The 21008-nt window shown below is 43.4% G+C and overlaps 1 protein-coding gene and 1 long non-coding RNA gene across 2 annotated transcripts in view; one reads left to right on the top strand and one right to left on the bottom strand.

The window, feature by feature from the left end:
* The window catches only part of LOC115379082 (gamma-aminobutyric acid receptor subunit rho-3), a 32291-nt gene extending 11580 nt beyond the window's left edge, over window positions 1-20711 (top strand). Inside the window, exons 3-10 of the mRNA XM_030079763.1 lie at window positions 10781-10848; window positions 11501-11724; window positions 13960-14042; window positions 14762-14899; window positions 16196-16348; window positions 17219-17280; window positions 18289-18420; window positions 20409-20711. Coding sequence (XP_029935623.1) covers window positions 10781-10848; window positions 11501-11724; window positions 13960-14042; window positions 14762-14899; window positions 16196-16348; window positions 17219-17280; window positions 18289-18420; window positions 20409-20711 — 1163 coding nt within the window. The remainder of the gene's footprint in view (window positions 1-10780; window positions 10849-11500; window positions 11725-13959; window positions 14043-14761; window positions 14900-16195; window positions 16349-17218; window positions 17281-18288; window positions 18421-20408) is intronic.
* LOC115379084 (uncharacterized) lies at window positions 15732-19505 on the bottom strand. The gene is made up of 4 exons (XR_003930193.1): window positions 19339-19505; window positions 18319-18517; window positions 17039-17161; window positions 15732-16344 (listed from the first exon to the last, which is right to left on the bottom strand). It is a non-coding gene; the product is annotated as an uncharacterized LOC115379084 (long non-coding RNA).
* Window positions 20712-21008: the final 297 nt, after the last annotated feature.

Here is a 21008-nt window from a genome sequence, read left to right as displayed (position 1 = left end):
GTATGTGTAAGGCCTATTCCAAAATACCTCATACCAATCTGCTCCAACTCACCCCCTCTGCAACCTTGGTACCTGTAGGAGCATTTAAGAGGAAGCAGGACGGATCAACAAAGACATAAAGTATAAACATAGAAGCATGTTACAATGCAACTAATAGGCATCAGCCCTTACATCTACAGTACAGTGAATCTAAATTATAAGGCTGCAAAAACAAAGCCCATCTTCTTAAGCATCAGGGGATTGTAGTCAGGGTACACCACAGGGAAACCTGCACCTGCAGCACAACTTCAATCGGCCATTCCCCCTCCCCACACACTGCCCCCACCGGAGTAAACACCTCCGTACTGACACATGATCGGTTTTAAGCACCCACCCTCTGGGGGGCCAAGGGAAGATGCCCCAAGAGCAAAGTAATGCCCCAACAACTTGACATGGCCCAGCCTATGCAATCCTTTGGGCATGGAAATCAAGTTCTGTTCAGAAACTAGCCATTTCAATGTAAAGGGACCAGAAAAACGAGTGCTGATTGAGTGCTGACAATCACTTTGTACAATTGGTTCACCCACACAATTGTCATCTTGTGCACACCATTTCTGCCCAAGGACATCACCGTGTACAAAATATTCCTGAGCCGCTGTTTCCCAATCCTCCTCAGGAGAAGCCAGCTCAAACAGGGCCGTCAAAGATAAACCAGCCTCTTGTTCTTGCATCAACTCATGACAAATGGACTCAAGGGGCACTGGTTTTTCAACAACTTCGGCCTCCCCTGTAACCAGCTGATTAGCCTCATCTGTTTCAGGACACATAACACTGGTTATTGCACAAGCAGGAAAACACTCAAATCCAGGATCAGACTCAACCGTCATCACCTCTGGCTCTGAAGGCAGTGACACAGGCACCTGGGAAATCACATTAGGTGGTGAAACATCTGTCTGAGCTTTGTCTTCTGCTAGGTCATTGCCCAGCATTACATTGACCCCATTGGCAGGCAATGCCGGCAGCACCCCAACTGCCACCTCTCCAGTGACCAAACCACAAACAAGCTCCATTTTTTGCACTGGTACAGGAATGACACCAACCTCAAAAACAGATTCCTCCTGCACTGCATCCTCAACAGACAGCTTCCCCTCATTTATCAAGTCAAGTTTATAATGTTCAAGATCCAACCTCATCTGCTCATTTCTTTGTTTCATCACTTCCACTTCTAATCGCTTCTGCTGGATCATTTCCTCATGTTCCAATTTGAGCATTAACAATTCCCTCTGTTGCTCAAAGGTCAGACTTGCAGGGGTCACTGCAGAAGAATCCACATAAAGTTTACACACATCCAACAATTCCATGGAAAGCGCTTGAATGAAATCCTCCAAAGAAGCCATTTTCAGAAACACTTACCGACCAGTAGACAATACTCAATGCTGGTTCATACACACACAAAAAAAAACACTGGAATTCAGTCCCCCAACCTATCTGACCAAATACTAACTAACTCAACCCTAGTCTTCGAGCAGTTAATTGTGGGGGGTACTTATACACTCGAACTCAGTGGGGTGGGAAAGCAACTGGTTAAACCAGCGACCACCCAGAAGCCACTGAAGGTGTTCCCGAGCAGAATGCTCTACCCACGTTCACCACCACACTACAGTTGAGAACAACGGATTCCCTAACCAGAACCCGCTGTCTAAAGCCTAACCGGGGAAAAGAAATCCAAGACAAAACCATTTCATCAGAACCAGCAAACACTTCGTACCAGGGACAAAACAAGCTCTCTCCCCAGACAACCAAACCAAAATCTGTGTGAATCTCCCACAAATGTTACACAGGTGGCAATGTGGCACCAAAATACAATTTCCCCAAGTATTACTTACTGGGAAAACTCAAACAATGGCCACAGCCACTCAAGCCAAAACAAGTTAACAAATCCAAGAATGACGAGCCCCCACTTTGTCATGAACCGGCTCAGTGTTCAGACAAAAAATAGGGGAGACCACACAGATTCTTACAAACTTAAATGAAATGAATTTAATTTAACAGTGTAAACCAACATTAATCAGGATGGCAATCCCAAACAATCAAACAAAAAATATCCCACCACCATCATGTCTGCAGGGAGAGAGAGCGAACTGCTCCAGTCAGCCCTCTTTTGTACCAATGAGCAGCAATTACTGGAAATAGGTGCAGGTGTGGCTGATCCACCTGGCCCACCTCTGCGACTCCCAACTGCAGGCCTCCTATAAAAGGGAAACAAAGACCAACACCCAGAATCCAGGGGGGGAGAGGTCATCACAACTTTGAGAGTTTAAACAAGAGAGAAAAGTGAGAAAATGTTAATGCCTGTCTGAGAAAAGTGTATAAAGTGTGCAGTGAGGGGTTTTACAGCCTTAAAACATCTAGAATAATTGTAAAAAATAAAGCTGACTACTTCGCGGATTTCGCCTATTGTGGGTTATTTTTAGAACGTAACTCCCGCGATAAACGAGGGACCGCTGTAACTGAAAACACTGATGTAGAGGACGGCTGCAATCATCTAAAATTTTGATTATTGATAGGGTTCATTCTCTGGGGAGCATTGGTATGTTCAGTGACTGGGCGATCTGTCTGTTCCACAGAGATATGTTGTGTACAAGTCAAATGTTTGGCCTGGGGGTGGCGCTAGAGGAAAGATCATGAGGTCACCGCAATCAAGAGGAATCTGTCTTTTAGGGAGCATGAATGCTCTCGCCAAATACCATGGCAATACGCTAGAGGAGAGGTCATGAGGTCACCAGGGCTGACGGGGTTCATCCTCGCGGAGCAGGACAGCTGATCGGCTGCTCTTTAAAACTCAAATAACTTCCGGTCATGTTTTTGTTTCCCAGGCTCACAGGTCCTCACCTTCAAGGGCATCAAGGTAAAACTGCCCTTGTGTATCAAGGTGTGACCTTGACACACACACCCCCACACACACCCACACACACACCCACACACAACTATTTGGGCCCTTTTCCAGTGCAACAGCAGCCAACCTTTTAGGCACTTCTGTGGCACTTCTTTGGATTTTCCGATTGCCGAGGGGGCGGAGCCTCTGCGGCGCTTATCGCCGACTGATTACACACACGTGTGCGTCAGTGACGAGGCCGACGGTCACAGCGTGTGGCTGCCATGTTTGAGGGTCACTGCAGAGGAGTGCTTGTCAACCCAGGCCGTAGGCGAATGTTGAGACCCATTTACACTCTCTTGTACACACACACACACACACACACACACACACACACACACACACACCATTCTGCTGTTAACTCGGCTAATGCTGTGTTCACTTCAAGTCAGACCTTGGTGTTTCCGTCTTTGCGGGCATTTTTTTGTGGACAATGTCAATTTGTATTTGTGTTATGTACAAATCAACATTTTAATCAAGCTGGGTTTAAATGTACTACGCCTGTCCTTCAGGTTGTGTGCTTCGTTAAATCTACTGGTCAGGTGCCTTTTCCTGACGTCACTGCAGCCATTCCCCTCTAAGTGCTATAAACCCCAGCCTCACATCGCCAGACCAGTTCTCACGTACAGAAACAGACGGAGCTTCTGTCCGTACTCTGCTTTCATTTCGTCCACATTTGTGCACGTGTTCAGGAAGCTCACGGACACAGACGAAACGGAGCAGAGAGACCGATCTATGAGCGAGACATGAAAAGGAAATTTAAAAATTTGAAAATATTCGAGGAAAGAAGAAGAAGAAGAAGTCCTCTTGCGGTGATGTGTTTAATGACCTCACAGGCCACTGTCCTCTTGTGGTGATGTGTTTAATGACCTCACAGGCCACCGTCCTCCTGCGGTGATGTGTTTAATGACCTCACAGGCCACCGTTGTCTACAGCGCTGCCTCCTCCTCTGCCTCTTTGTCACAGGTTGATTATTTCGGGGGGGGGGCAGACACATCTGCTGCAGCAAATAAAACCTGAACTCACACATTCATCTGCTTCCAGGGCTGATGAACCCTGAAGTCGGTTAAAAAAAAACAAACAAATGATAACTAGAACCGGATGAACTAGATCCAGTTCCTGTTGGGTTTAGACCTGCAGTCGTTGTTTCATGACGTGCAGCGGAAACAGGCCCTTTTCTTACCCTGTTGACACTGTACGTACTGTATGTATGTGTGTGTGTGTGTGTGTGTGTGTGTGTGTGTGCGTCACGGCCCTGACAGCGGCCTGTGGTCCCTCCGTGCAGGGTGGGGACAACAAAAGCAGCCCTGTCTGCCCCGAGGCCCTGCGGCATTTCCAGGAGCTGTAATTTTACACACAGAGCAACCTCAGCTTCTCCTGCCCAACCTAAGCCTATAGGTCTGGAGTGTGTGCATGCATGCGCCGGGGTGTGTGTGCATGTGTGTGCATGTGTGTGTGTAAGAGAGGAACAGTCTGGCGGCTCTTAAACCAAACCATTCCCTCGTCAAAACCACCCCTGGGCGCTCCAGAAATACTCCCGGGTGACATTTCTTGTTGTTGCCTGCATGCCGACCACGTGTTGAGCACTTGCAGCATTTCCATATGTAGGTCACGCTCGAAAGGACGCCTGTAAACTGCTATAAATGTAAATAAAATGCTATAACCTTCTCCTGTAAAGTGCATGCTGCAGCCTGTGCAGCCCTCCACATCATGACGGCATCCGAAGCAGGCGCAGGGCTGGGGTTTAGCGCTGGCGACCTGCCAAACGCCGCGATATTTTGGCAGCGGTCGATATCCGTGTGAATTCTCCTGACCTCATTTGCAGGTAACCGACCTGCGTTTCATTAGGGACATTCTTCCCCCGTCATTAAAGCAATTTCGGTAGCACGCAAAAATGAAACAGGCTGATTTGTTTTGCCGGTGCGGTCGACGAGCAGAAAATATGCGGCGACCCTCGAACGTGCACCGTCAGCATCTGGGAGACAAGTCCTGGCTTCTGAGAAATGTGATGATTACGAGTCGTTACTGACGTTGACCAAGAAAATCTGTTAAGTAATATTGTAAGAATGTAGTCCGTGTAAATATCCATGCGTCTTTCACTCTGCGGTCGACCACAGTGGTGAAACTGGGGAGTAGTCAATCAGGAAAACAAGCAAACAAAAAGATTACTTAACATACCAACTTACCTGATCGTTTCTGCGGTTTTCTTTTCTTTTCTTTTCTAGTTGGATAATAATATATTCGTTTTTTTTCCTCCCCATTCTCTCAGAAAACTTTCCCCACTGCACTGCAAAAAGTATTACAGTATATACATATTCTGCCAATGGAACAAGCAAATTTTTACTTGTGACACAAGTCAACAAGTAAATTGGCAGAATATGTTTCTTGTTTCAAGCTAATTTTTAACTTGTTTCAAGTAAATTTTCACTTGAAACAAGTGAAAATTGGCTAAAGACAAGTTATTTCTGAGCTGATCATGTCTTATTTTAAGTGTAATGAGATATTTTGACTAGAAATAAGACATTTTGACTTGAAATAAGACAAATAATCTTGGTAAGATTTGACTTTTTGCAGTGTGGGTTCAATATAGTTTCATCTTAAAGATATTTGCCAACAAAAAACAGATTTTTTTGTGTCAAAATCATTTAGGTTTTTGAAATTTTCCGCAGTGACGATCAGATTGCAGCTTGTTTCCCAAACACGCCGGTTTTGACTGAGCCCTTTTAGCAGAGAAAGGTTTTGTTTTGTTCCTGGAGGCTGAAAAGCCCCGAGGATTGATGACATTACAGGCTGTCAGAGCCGAGCTGCCGGCGCTAATCTGAGCTGAGTCAGTATGGATTGTTTAGGGTGGCGATGTTGACGTCTCCCAGATACAGCCCCCGCCCCCCGTTGATCCCTTTTCACCTTTCCTCTTTTGCTTTGTGACTTTGGAAGCGACAGGCTGCACCGTTAAAGCCGCTTCATGCTGCTGAGGACGGCCTGAACGCTGAAGTCTGCGGGCAGTGTGGCTGTACGTTCAGGGATTAAAGAGTTGTCCGGTTTCTCTCCAAAACATCATATACGCATGCAAATGATATAAAGCTGCAAGATTTTTTTTTTAATGTAAAGTCACACCTGTCTTATTATGAGTCTAAATCACAAAGTGGGGCTGCAGCTGAGGGGATCTAGTTGAGATTCACCGCGTTACTTCAAACAAACAAATCAAAGATGTGGCAGCAGCGGCTTACACCGGCAGGAAATCTTCTCATATCATTTCATCCGGTCCATCTTTCTGCCATGCATACGGGGCATGTTTATTGTTTGTTTGTTGTTTGTTGTTTTGTTGTAGGATTCCCTTTAGCTGATGCAGTGGCAACAGCTAGTTGTAAAATGTGAAAACTGTCTGCTATAATGACAGGAAGGCTGACCTTATTTTTCATACCATAATATATACATGAAAGGAGCTCTATAAATAAACTGTATTATTACTATTATTATCAAGACTACTACTACTACAAATGATACTATACTACTGCTGTGACTACCACTACTACTACTCCTACTACTACTACTAATAATCATGGTCTTTTTTTTTTTTTGTAAATTTTTTTGTTAATCGAAAATCCATTTATTTAATTCCTAGGAAACACTTTATAGCAATAAAATATTCATAAAACATTTGCATAATCACATCAGATAAAAGTGTCTTTCTATTTTCTAGCCTGTTTCTATCACTTTTGAATGATCGCCCCCCTGCGCTCTGTCCATAGAGTGAATGAATGGATGAATTTTATTTTATTTTATTTTATTTTATTTTATTTTATTTTCGTCTCATGCGGCACCACCTAAATGGCCCATCCCACACGGGACTGCATGGCGCACAATTACAACAGCGTCCATGTCAGCTGGCGTAGAAGCCATATGTAATTCTTACGTGGTTTTGTCCCGCCTCGACATCCCGTTTCAGCTGAAAAACGTCACATTGCGCACTCGAAATGCTGTTTCATCGTCGACTCGTCCCTGTTCCCGGCCATACTGTGTGAGCCGAATCCACACATGAAACACTGGCTGCCCACGGGTCTATTTTAAGTGGTGTTACTGTAAGTGGAAGCCTATGGGGAAAAAGGGAAAGAGGGAAAAGTGGGTAAAGAGGCTGTGAGGGAGCCGCTGACCTTCAGTTTCAGGTTTTCCCACCGGCAGCGAGCGTTGTCCCGGCGACGCTAAATGTTGCGTCTGCACTGCCGGTGGCTTTACGAGTCACACCGCGTAACTGTGGAGAGAGCCGGGCCGTGCTGAGAGCTTTATGGTCCTGCCTGTCAGATGAACTTCATTAAATAAAGTGTTTATTGAGCTGCCGGGACGCTAACGTTCACGGGGAATTAACACACTTGACATGCAGGCACACACGCACACACAGCATGCGGCTTTTCAAGGAAATAGTTTGTTTTTCTTGTCGTCCCACAGCCCGAAACCAGAAAGTTCACCGTGTAAAGCTCCAGGCAGAGTCCAGGAATTTAGACAGAGCCAGACCAGTGTGTGTGTGTGTAGAGTGTGTGTGTGTGTGCATGCAAAAGTGAAGGCTTGAACAGGTCCGAGCTGGTTTAGCTTTATATTCCCGTCAGTGTTACACTTCAGTGACAGATGGAGATGTTTACAAGCGTAACAAAATGTCAAATCATTGCTGATGCCTGCGGCCGAGGCAGGAAACAAACGTTTTTGTCTGCAGGCCGCAGCGGCGGGTCGAGGCCTAAAATTAGTCGCCCAGGTTTTCAGAGCCGGATTGGTTCACCAAACAACGCCAGAAGCTCCCCGAGCCTCCCCGGGCTCCTCGCACCCTGATTGCTCTGCGGCGTCCGGTGAAGGAAGCAGCGAGTGAGAAGCTGTGATTAAGAGTTTGATTTGGGGGCGTCTGCGGAGGGAAGCTGTGTTGTTGGGCTATTTCTTGCTCTGTTTGTGCGTGCAAGTCAGGTTACTTTAAGACTTTGTGGTTAAACAGGCCTCTCGTGCTAATGAGACGGATGCAGTGGGGGGGCGAGGTGGACAGACGCTCAGATTAAAGCTGCCAGAGGCTGATACTGCACGCCACGCTTCTTCACACGGCTGTACCTGCACCTGACTCAGCCGCCTCCTCAGCCGAAGATCAGATTTAGATGCTCAGAATGAAGATTTGACTATTTTTGCTGCATTTTTTAACCTTAAAAATTGACTAACATTTTTATATTTTTAAATTGCTGAGCTCAATTTGACCCCAGCCACTCCAGAAAATGATTAAAATGTTTGTTTTTTTTTTACCCAGGTTTATTTGTCAGAATCAGAATCAGAATCAGAATACTTTATTGATCCCCAGGGGGAAATTACTTTTTGTTACAATAACAACTCCCACTCAAAGTGTAAAGTAAAAAGAGCAATTAGTCAAGAAAAATAAAGAAAGGAATATAAATATAAATATAAATATATATAGAATAAAAAGAAAGAAAAAATATATGTACAAGTGCAAACATGGACAGGAGATACTTCATGTTTCTTGCTGACTGCTTAAATAGCCCTTTAAATGAAACAAATGTGTGTAAAATGATGAAGTTTCTTATATGTTTTACACAACTAAAAAGGCCGGGGCTCAAAGTGACCCCCCAAAGAAACACTGATGGGTAAAAAATGTGTACAGGACATTGAAAAGATGTCATCATTTTAATTTCATGTTTACCAACTTGTCCCCATTAAATTAGGAAAAGTCATGAAATGTGAAGCAAAAAAGGACAATGTTAATCATGTATTTAAAGACGTTAAACACTGAATGAGGTCAAACTGATCCCAAAGATAATAGGAGGGTAAATTCACAGTCTGTCTTCCAATCAGAAAATGCACTGGCACCAATTCTGATCATGTTAATAATCAGATCAAGTCGAACAAACATGTTTATGAGCATTTAAACTCTTTACCATTCTCTAAAGGTGCACCACGCAAAACTGAGTGAGAGACATTTTGACTAAACTGAACTGACGAATAAAGTTGAATCAGCACACAGGACGATGAGAGCCACGTAGACTCAGTCAGTTGAGTCTAAAGGGTCCTCACATCAGGGCCATTTTCCTTTAAGACGCCAAACAAGCAATTTGCCATTAGCGGAGTGAGACGAAACACGTTCTCCGATTAGAGGAAAGGTAAACGATGCGTATTATTTGATGTCTAGCCCGCGAGTTGCCACATTTTTTCATGGCTGCAGGCTTCTGCTGTAATTTCCATGATTAAAGGTTCCTTCTGGGAGCCGAAGCACTGTGTGGAGGGATGACAAGACACTGTAGCGCCACTTAAAATACACAGTAGGATGATCCTCAGGTACAGTGAAATACCAAATGGCTTCTTTCAATGTAGTGAAAAAAAAGAGACTGAGACCAGAAGCTGGATACTATTTTCTCCTCTGTACATCCAGCGGTTCAGTTCCTATAAGTCACATGTCCTGTTAGCTTAGCATAAAGACTTGAAGTCTATGGGAGTCGTTAGCCTGGCTCTGTCAAGTGAAAAAAATAAACCTGACAGCAACTCTGAAGCTGTCTGATTTACACATCGAACATCTTGTCTGGGGAAGTCATTTCCTTTAATGCACAAAAGAAATAGAAGGCACTAGAATACTTAAATTTGCATATATCCATATTTACGAAGTTACAAAATAGCTATACTTGTGAACTTGTGGGCACGATTGCTTATTGTTCAACACAACAGGCCGAAATAGACCTAATTTCACAGTTTCTTTCGGTGTAAAACCTATTTTCACCATGTGGTGGCTGCTCTGGACCTCTGCTAAATGATTATAGAAATACTGCAGGAACACCACAAGTGGCAGCGAGTCTGTGTGCTTCTCTTGCCTCGTCCACATGCTGCTATTTGTCACTTGGATTATGACGCTGCGTCTTTACAGAAATTATATTTGATCTGTATTATTGTGTTATTGTGCTGCACATTGGCTGCCTTTAAAAAAAAAAAAAACAACAACGACTCAAAGGATCTCAGTCAGCTGAGGCGGATTGTGATGGATGAAATGATTCATCGACTGTGATTTCACGTCATAAAAACTGCAAAAAAATTTCCAAGAATCCAGTGTTTCCCCCAGGATTTTATTCTGGTCGGGGCGCAGCAGCATTTAGATCATCATGGTGCACTAAAACTCTCCACTGAAACTCAGACTAATGAAATCCTGTGTTGGTTAGCGGCTTCTTAAAACAGGGTGAGGCGGGTTTCCTCACCGGTTTTACAGCCAGACGCCGCTGAGCTGTCTGGCTGTGTGGAGTGAAATCATTTCCTTTCCTTTTCATGCCTACAACATTTATAGCTGCTGGTATCTCACAAAAAGCAACCAGAAGTGACAGATGATGTTGTCTCTCCGATCGCGATCTTGGAACGGAACCAAAACGTTCAAAAAGTGCCGCAAAATGTCAAGAACATAAGGAACTTTATGATTTCCGAGACGTTAACCTTTTGCAGATTGGAGGTTTTTTCCGACGTGACAGCCGACTTCACGTTGTCAGGTTAAAGAAAAGCTTGGCAGCGACACACTCTGCTCTCTTTGTGTTGCCCCTGAGCAGAAATACAGGTTAGCCCTTTACAATGGGCCTGCTCCTGTGTTCCTGCGGTTCAATGTAAAGTCTCACCCTGTGGTTTAGTTCAGAGGGAACACAATAGGTGCAGAGTGTGTTTCTGCTGCTCACTTCATCCATCATACACACGTCTGTTCAGCAGGATGAGTGTATTTTCGCCTGTTGCTGCTTCTTCGTTACTCTACAGGAAGTTTGCATTGCCAAATTTCCAGGAAGGGAAATTTATTGATGTTCTGCTCAAGCGCTGTTCACTGACAGTAATCTGATCAGGTTCCTCTTCTCTTCCTGATTTCAGGTGCGGCCATCCCTGTAGGTATCGACGTGCAGGTGGAGAGCATCGACAGCATCTCAGAGGTCAACATGGTATGAACCGACTATCAGCCCCGATACACACTCTTCTGTCTTTCTCTGTCAGTGTAGGGAAACATCATGTCAACTCCATTTACAAATTTTGTCGGTAAAACATGGCCTTGACGGCCGGTAGAAAAATGGTTCATGACATTTTCTCAATTGAGTGAAACGAATATGCCAACGATTTGGGCAAAACCCCCTTTCTCCAACTTACCAAGACTGAGACGCGATGTTCAATATTATTTTCACCTTTGTGTGTCCAGTGGTTTGGTTCCTATGGGTAGCATTTCGTGTTAGCTTAGCATAAAGACTTGAAGTCTATGGGAGTCGTTAGCCTGGCTCCATCAAAGTGAATAAAAGAAACCTTATAGCGATTCTTAAGCGGTCTGATTTGCTCATTGGGTCATGTGGATTTGAAATTCATGGCTTGGAAGAAAATGCTCCCCATAGGAACTGAACCAGTGGACGTACAGAGGTGAAAATGGTGTCCAACATCTGGTCTCAGTCTGGGTAAGTGGGAAAAAGATGATTTTGGCCAAAACGTTGGAGAATACCTAGGTGCACTCTTTAGAGATGGGCCGATGTTTTTATCACATAATTGTGATTTAAAAAAGACAATAAGGCTGTTGTGATTCACTTGATGGCTCCTTGGGACGTCCCGCAGGACTTCACCATGACGCTGTACCTGCGTCACTACTGGAAAGACGAGCGGCTGGCGTTCCCGTCGAGGAACAACCAGAGCAGGACGTTTGATGCCCGGCTGGTGAAGAAGATCTGGGTTCCCGACGTGTTCTTCGTCCACTCCAAGCGCTCCTTCATCCACGACGCCACCATGGAGAACATCATGCTGCGGGTCTACCCCGACGGAAACATCCTCTACAGCGTCAGGTACCGGCATCCGGGTGTGTGTTTGGGAGCGTGTGGCTGAGTGAGTCTGGCTTCCACGCATTTGAATTTTTCCTGACGGGCGTTTTCATGTTACTTGTGCTGTGATCACATTCGGACATGGACAATTTTTCTTGGAGTCGTGGCAAACTTCATGAACCGCCCTCAAGTATATTTGACATTTCTTCAAAATTCAGGAGGTTCTTTCTAGATGTTACTAAGAAGAAACTGCCAGAGAGACAATGGGCCTCATTCACCAATATCTTCCTACGTTTTTTCTTAAATTTGCTCTGAGGAAAGGTCCTAAGAAAAGTTCATGACGCGTTCTTAAACCGTGGAATTGCTCGCATCTGTGTTTTTATAATGATGAATCCTATTGTGCTCATAAAGCCGGCTGATTCCCATAAACATGCATGAGCCTGCAGGACCGCCTGCACACACACAAATTACTCACAGAAATGTATCGAGAACGCCCCAACGAAAGTCTAAAGAGGGCGGGGCACCGGAGTCCAAACGTAAAAAAAAAGGTCCCAAGAGGTCCTGCTGCAGGAGGAGAGCAGCAAACCAGCCGTCATGATTAGCAGCATCAGTAGTGGATAAAAATAACAGAAAAAAGACATATGTTCAGGTAATGATGTATATATTTAGAACAGGGTGCACAATTAATTTGCAGTTTTTAAAAAAAGGTTTGAATTCAAATTTGAGGAAAAAAACTATGTATATTATTGGATGGCATGGTTCCCAGTGACCAAAATTGAAGATAGTGATGCTTTGTAAAATAATGAAAATAATCATTTAAAATATTATAAATGATGCACGTATTATTGTAAATTAAATGCTACAATATTATACAACTGTGGAATTGAAGAAAACTCAATTACCAGTTATTTCGCACTCAAACGTGTGTAAGAGTGTGTGTAGATGCTGTTCTTAATCCCAAAGGGGAAAACATGCGTAAGTGGGATTTAAGAGGAAATTTCCTCTTAAGAACGGTTGGTGAATGAGGCCCAATATCCTCTGCAGCTGCCTGGGTCGTGCTTTCTCTCCAACTGTATCTGACGCATTTTCACAATAAAAGCACGTTTGAAACTGGAGTACATCAGTAACACAGCAGGAAAGCTCAGCTGCCCAAATCCAACCGACAAGAAAAAAACAAGCAAAAAAACTCCAGAATCACCAAGAGGAGCTGGAACGTACAAACATTTTTAGTTGACAGAGCAGAAATTGTCTCGCTGGTTGACTTCCGGTGAAAACTGGTTGTAAATTTTTAATATGTGTGGCCCAAACTGCGTGGGATTAGCATAAGGCGGGCATGTCTGCAGAGGGGAGCCCTGTGGGTTCATTCAGAAATCTGGAGGTCAGAGGTCAAGTGACCCGCTGGAAATTATTGTTTTTCCCTCACCGAAATTTACCTGAAATTTGGAGCAATATTTATCACCATGACATGACTGGTACCAATGGATTCCTTTACTTTACTTTAAATAAGAAAATAAGTAAAAAATCAACAATCACGATACTTAAGTGAATCAGTTTTTTCCCCCCTACCCGAAATAGTCAGTGTTTATTTGGTTTAGGATTTATCCATGCTGGTTTGCTGGTTTGCCTCCAGAAACTGGCAAAATACAGACGACAACAACAAAAATCCTCAGCGTGAACAAGGTCAGCACTCCAGTCTGGCTGATTCGAACTTTGAAAGTCAGCTGGGCTAATTATCTGACCGAGATTGCTCAGTAGTTAGGCTGGATTATAATTTTGCAGATGATATTCGCCTCGTGATATTGGCCTCCTCCCCTCTGACCTCCTGCTTTGCTCGCTGGCCTTCAGTCTGTCGCTGCTCAGCCTGAAAAACATGGCTCTGTGGCTCCGCCCACCACGGTTTAGCTCAACCAATGAGATTGTTTCTGCTTATCCAGGTTAGTGATCTTTGGGACAATGGATCCAACGTGGTAGTATGTTTGTCCTTGAGTGTGTGCGTGTGCGTGTGTGTGCGTGTGTGTGTGTGTGTGTGTGTGTGTGTGTCAGAGCAAGAGAGAGAGATAGTGAGAGAGGGAGAGGGAGAAAGGTCAAGTTCAGGTTTCCCAAGCAAAGTAAAGAAAGAGCAACCCAGGACACAAAAGATGTTGTGTCAGAGCTGTTGCATAAGAGAGAGAGAGAGAGAGAGAGAGAGAGAGAGACATTCACTCACCATGCACTGTGGTGTGTGTTTGTCTGTAGCGAGGTCTGCTGTGTGTTTTGCAGGATCACGGTGACGTCGCTCTGCTCCATGGACTTCAGCAGCTTCCCTCTGGACACACAGAACTGCTCGCTGGAGCTGGAGAGCTGTGAGACACACACACACACACACACACACCTGCACGCAAACACGTAGACAATCCGAGAGTCACATGAACAGGAGTCACATACATCAACATGATGATGCACACATACACACACTGTTCATATAAATAGAATTCATATACACACACATCCATACACTCATGCACACACAGGCATCATACCCGTAGGAGTCACACACACACACACACACAAGTCACACTACTAGGAGTCACTCACACATATATGAGTGTATGAGTCACATATACAGTGCACACACACATACACACCCTCGGGACTGGCAGTAATAGGGTTACACACACACACACACACCTAATGAAGTCATATATTCAACCATGTATGAGTGGTTGACAAAATTAACCCAAACCCTAATTCATCTCTCTCTCTCTCTCTCTCTCTCTCTCTCTCTCCCAATTCAAATGGGCTTTATTAGCATGAAATACAAATGTGTTTACTGCCAAAGCACAATAGTACGAATACAAACACAATATACTGACGACACAAACAAAGAAAACAAAGAAAGAAAGAAAAAGAAGAAATTCTCAAGCCTGTTTATAGACTCTATCACCAAATCATCTGTCGGTCATTTTATCTAATGAGAAGAGGTTTTAGTTTTTTATTTTTTTTAAATTAGGACAAGCAAACACTTTGAGACAGGCTGGATCTTGTTATTGTGGAGAAGTTTCATGCATCTTTCTGTGTGCAGACGCGTACAACGAGAACGACCTGATGCTCTACTGGAAGAACGGGAACGACTCTCTGAGGACCGACGAGATCGTCCTGTCTCAGTTCTTCATCGAGCACATCCACCCGTCCAGCGGCCTGGCCTTCTACAGCAGCACCGGTCCGTGTGTGTGTGTGTGTGTGTGTGTGTGTCCCTTTTGTACTGCAAGAGAATGAATGAATAGAAATGGAAGCCTCCTCCAGGAAATAATCCCTCATAAACACTTTGCTGTCACGTCCACGTCTGTTTTTTTTGTTTTTTGTTTTTTTTTAAAGCAGGGCAGCCGCTCATTTCAAGCTGAAGTTTGTATTTAAAAATGTAGGGGGAAAAAAAAACACATAGAAAAGAAATCTGATTGCATGCATTGCAAAATGATTTGAGAGTGCAGAGTGGAGGGTTAAACCCACCTAAATCCAGTTTAGTCACCTTTTGTATATGCAGGAATGGAGGTAACCCACTTTTTTGTTTAAGCTGGATTAATGTTGATCCATATGAGTGTATCCTGCAGCATAAGTGCTGTAAACCTGACCAAGTTCAAGGAACGTCATGACACAAAAACCTGCATGCGATGATATTTAGCATGAAAATTCCAGCACAGCCAAAATGATGTTAAAAAAAAAAGGAAACACCATAATGTAAATAAAGAACAACTGTACTTACACAACAGTAAATGAGCTGTGATAAACAGTCTTTCCTCTGGTACTGAAGCATAAATGTCTTTTTGTATTACCAATCATATCAGTGTCATTTGCATTTATATTCATCATCGCTTCACGAAAATATAATTGCTGTTGTCTGTATTTGTGGTTGTTTACAGTTACAGCGCCTCCAGCATTTTGTGGATTGATTTGATTTCACTTTATTGTCAGAATTTTCCCAGGAAATTCATCTTTCATCCCAAGATGTGCACTGACTCACATAAATAACACAAAAAAACAACATTTAACCGAACAACAAAACAAATACTACAACATATATTACATCAGACATTATGAATCTCAAATAATGATAATTATGAATAGTAAGAATACGTACAAACATACTTAATTTAACTCAAATAATAGTTTGATTCAGCTGGGTTAGTTATGGTTAATCCATCTAGAGTCCTTGAAATGCAAAGATTATAGACTTTAAGAAACAGGAGATCATGTACAACTACAACAGTGAAAGTACGGTGTGTGTGTGTGTGTGTGTGTGTGCACACCTGAATGTGCTGATGTTTTGCTTTCTAATGAAGAGTGATTTTCACTTTTTTATTTACAATAGCCAGCATTTACACAGACATTATTAAAGTGATGCTATTTCAAGAGACTGATAATGACGAGCAGGTGGACGATCAGGACATTTAAACTGGACGCCCATGGCTGTGGCTTTACAGTTAACCTCTCTCTCTGTGTGTGTGTGTGTGTGTGTCAGGCTGGTACAATAGACTGTACATCAACTTCATCCTGCGGAGGCACATCTTCTTCTTCATGCTGCAGACTTACTTCCCCACCATGCTGATGGTCGTTCTGTCCTGGGTCTCCTTCTGGATCGACAGGAGGGCCGTCCCTGCACGCGTCTCCCTGGGTAACACACACACACACACACACACAGCAACACGCAGCATGTGCAGATGCATTAAACTGACAGGCTGTGACTTTCACATTTTTTATTCATAAGTTTATTTGAATGCAAATGAACAGAGCAGCGTTTCTGCTGGTTCATAACAGACTCATGTCGCTGATGTTCTGCATAATATAGAAATAATAACCAGCAGCTGCAGAAAAAAAAATTACATTAAGAAATGATATGCTGGGATGGCTGACATGTTCAAATTAATGTTCAAATAAGGAAGCACGTAAAAATGGGGCAGAAAATAAACAGTGCTGTAATGAATATTCAAGTGCTAATATGTATGAATGAATAAGTGCCCTGCAGGAATGAATAAAAAGGAAACATGCACCTTTAATGTCAGATACATTAAAGGTGCACTATGCAAGATTGCAGATTTTCCTGCAGCTGAGAAAAAATGTGGAATAAGCATGTATTTTGATGGTGGCGTGTGTATTGCTCCTGATAAATTACATGCTTATTCCACTTTTTTTTCTCAGTTCAGTCGAAAGCTTCTCACTTCAATCAAACCTGGGCAAATTTGTAAAGTGCACCTTTATGTTGCAAGCCATGAAAAGTAGTGAAATAAATTTTTAAAAATGCATGCAGCTGTGTTCTGCATCCGACAGCATTTCACTTCTGCATGAAGGTCCGTCGTGTCTTTACTTGATTATATTTCTGCCGGCGCGTTGGCTCCAGTTGACTTGTCTCCCCCAAAAGTCGGTGCAACTCCCTCGGGGTGGCGGCTTAGAGACAAGCTGCCACCGAATGTCAGAGGCTGGGTCATGTCTGTGAAAACAAACCTGCTGTGAGGTAAACACACACCTCTGCACTCCCCTCCTGCAGGCATAACCACAGTGCTGACGATGTCCACCATCATCACAGGAGTCTCCTCCTCCATGCCCCAGGTCTGTTTGTGTGTGTGTGTGTGTGTGTGTGTGTGTGTGTGTGTGTGTTGTCGTATGTTTTTATGGACTGTGTGTAGCTCAGGGTGTCTGTAGGTGCTTTAAATTTCTGAGAATGTCTTAAATTCAGTTTTTATAAGATATTAGGCTTTAATTAAAGACAGAATGAGTAGGATTTTCCCTAAAAAAAAAACAAAAAAACTAGAAGTGTGTGTTGGTGTGTGTGTGTGTGTTGGTGTGTGTGTCTGCAGAGACCATGCAATCTTGGATTTTCACAACCAACAAATCCAACTCATTCTGTCTTTAAAAAGTCATTAAATAGCTTAATTTGAATATGAGTCATTTCAATTTGATCATAAACTCATTAAACTAATTGAATTTATCCAGCTATTTCCTCTTCTATTATTCTGTCCTATTCTGCTGTAATCTACTCTGAGGCTAATCTTGCCTTTACTGTTTACTGAACTTGTGCGCTCACCTGCAGGGAAAATGAGTCAACCGTGGAAACTGAGTTGAAACAGGTCTCTCCAAGTCAGTACGACAGGTACGTATGAAGCGAGCTGGGTCCATAGAAATTTAATCCAATTTGTATAGCGCAAACTGGATTAAATTTGGATTGGATTAAATTTCTATGGACCCGACTCACTTCATACTTACCTGTCATACTGACCCGGGGAGAGAAAAAAACCTAGGAAATCCTGGCGCTTAGCTCGAAAAAGCACTTTGCTGTCTAAAATAAAGGAAATATACCAGGTCATACAATCATCCAGTTAATAACTGATCATAGTCCTGCCTGTACACACCTTGACTTATCCTACATGCATCACACACCTGTCATCTCACCTTGTTCTGTAAGATCGTTAACCTGCCCTTCATGTGACATGCATGTGTGTGCACGTGTAAAGTGTGTGTGTGTGTTTGTGTATTCAGTCATTTTGCATTTTGATCCAGTGTGTGTGAGTTTCATACGTGCGTGATTGTGTTTGTGCACGTGTGTGTTTTCTCGTGCAGGTGTCCTACGTGAAAGCGGTGGACATCTACCTGTGGACCAGCTTCCTGTTTGTCTTCCTGTCTGTGATCGAGTACGCCGCCGTCAACTACTGCACCACCATGGAGGAGATGAGGAAGATGAGGAGGGGGAAGGTGAGAGCACAGGCTGCAGAGTTGCACCGGTAAAACAGGCAGGGTTAGGAAGGAGGGAGCGTCTCATGGTGCCATCTCATGACAACAGCTCCCTCTACTGGCCAAACAGTGAAATCACACCAAGACACTCAGCCAGAAATGTATAGATGAGCCACTATGAAAATTCAAAATCATAATTACTGTAAAAATCATCACAGTTTTCAGTGTTTTTGCAGCATTGCTAAAATGTGCTGAAAATGTCAAATAATTTCACTATTTTTTGTATTTAAAGTCACAACTTAAATTATCTGCACTCTGTTCTGCATTACAATGCCACATGTCAAAGTATAAAATACAGCATCTTGACCATTAGAGCTCTGCACCTCGTGCACACGCATGGCCGATTCGAGTAAACAGCCAACAAAAATATTTTTTTCAGTTTTTCCATTGCGGTTTTAAAAAACATAACCAAAAAATATCCCAAATGTCCATCGTGTGTATCAGAGCAGCACAACGGTACCGTTAAAGAGACTCGACTGATTGAGGCTAAACTGATGCTAGACGGCATCCCAGACCGGTTTTCATGATCAGTAAAATCTGAAATAACTTAAGTAACCAGATATTGTATCACAGTTTATAGTAAAACCAGTAATTGTTCCATCCCCGGTACTTGAAACTACGGGAGCCCTAAGAGGTCATGCATTCATACTTTATATTTTCTCTGTTTCCCACAGATAACGAGTCAGTGTAATTTGTTTTCTCGAGATCTCCAGTTATTCATTTCATTATCTCATAATGACAAATGTTGTTTTCCCGAGATAACGGGATCATTTTCTCAAGATCTCAAGATAACAAAACTTTGCTTTCCCGAGATAATGACACAATTAACTCAACATCTAGAGAAAATAAAATGTAGTATATGAAATCACTGCAGGAAACATCATTGAGTGCAGCGATGACAGAGGAGCAGGAGAATACAGATCAGGCCTCGTAGCTGCTCAGCGATGTGGCTCACGGCGACATCAGGCTCACTTTGACTGTCCGGTGGATAAAGCTGAAGCCTCGCTAAGCGTCTTTGTAGATGACGTGCAGTAATGTGAATATCATCTGAAACAGCAGGACATAAAGCTGTCAGCCTGTGTCAGGCCTTGATTGAAAAGATCTGTGACGATCGTTTTGTTTTCTCAACATCTGGAGTTAACCATGTCATTAGCTCAGGAAAACAGCGAGATCTTGAGAAAATGATCCTGTTGGGAAATGTTTTCCTCTTGGGAAAACAACATTTGTTATTTTGAGATAATGACATAAATAACTCAAGATCTCATAAAAAATTAAATTAAATTAAATTGTTATCAAACTTCAAATCAAATCACTCTTTATTTATATAACATTAATATAACTTTCCACTGCAATACAAGGGGCTTAACAATACAATGAAAATAAAACAATACAATGAAGATACAACCATGCATAAGGAACGGTAAAAACATGATAGAATAGAGACCAGTAAGGCACAGTGGAAGAGAGATTAAAGAGGATTAAAACACACACACATACAAATATATATATATATATATATATATATAGAGAGAGAGAGAGAGAGGGAGAGAGAGAGAGAGAGAGAGAGAGAATTTTTAAAATAATAATAATTATAAATAAATATAAATAAATACATGAGTGAGTAGGTATATACAATGGATTGCCAGAGAATGCCAGGCTACAAAGGTATGTTTTAAGATTTCTTTTAAAGGCGTTAACAGATTGGGACGCCCTCAGCTCCTCTGGGGTTATGAGCCAAACAGACTGAGAACCACTGATCTAGAGGGAGCACACATTACAAGTGTGCCTGACAAGCATTGAGGCGTTAGTCCATTGAGTTATTATGGAAAAACGGAGTAAATAAAAGTATGAATGCATGGCCTCTCTAGGGTTTCCATATGAAACAACAAACACCGTGTATGATAAACTGGATTTGTAACTGCAGGTTCTCTGCCTCCTGTACTCTGCAGCTCCCCTCCACCTTCAACGCCAGCCAGGCCATGGCCTTCGACGGCTGCTTTCACGACGACGACATCGAGCTCACTTCGTTCCCGCGCATGATGCAGACCCTGACCCCCGACCCCCTCGCAGGCCCGGCCCGAACCCCGGACGCCCCGCGCACAGAGGGAACCCGCCTGCGCCGCCAGCGGTCCGTGCGTGAAAACGTGGACCTGCTGCTCAGCAACAGCTACATGATCGACTCGTACTCCCGCATGGCCTTCCCCCTCTCCTACCTGCTCTTCAACACTATCTACTGGAGCCTGTACTCTTGAGGGTGCTACTGACGAGCACTACAAGCTGCTCATGCACCCTGGTGTACTTCAGTAGGGTGCAAGTGTTAGGTTGTGTACTGTTGGAGAGCGAGCTGGAGGATTCCTCCTCTGCACACACACACGGCCTGTGAGAGCTACAGCACTTCAGCAGACTCTTGATCACAGGAGTCCCTGCTCATACATTCAGCACCAGATGCATCACTGATCACGGGCTTTGCAAGAGTTTGAGATAAAAGCGCTCCTCGGCCTAACTAGGCACACACTCACTGTGCGCAATTCCCTCCTTGCTGTTTGTCA

Source organism: Myripristis murdjan, chromosome 20 (assembly GCF_902150065.1).
Source record: "Myripristis murdjan chromosome 20, fMyrMur1.1, whole genome shotgun sequence".
NCBI lineage: Eukaryota > Metazoa > Chordata > Actinopteri > Holocentriformes > Holocentridae > Myripristis > Myripristis murdjan.
Note: the sequence above shows the minus strand (reverse complement) of the source record. Positions and strands in the feature narration are given on the sequence as shown.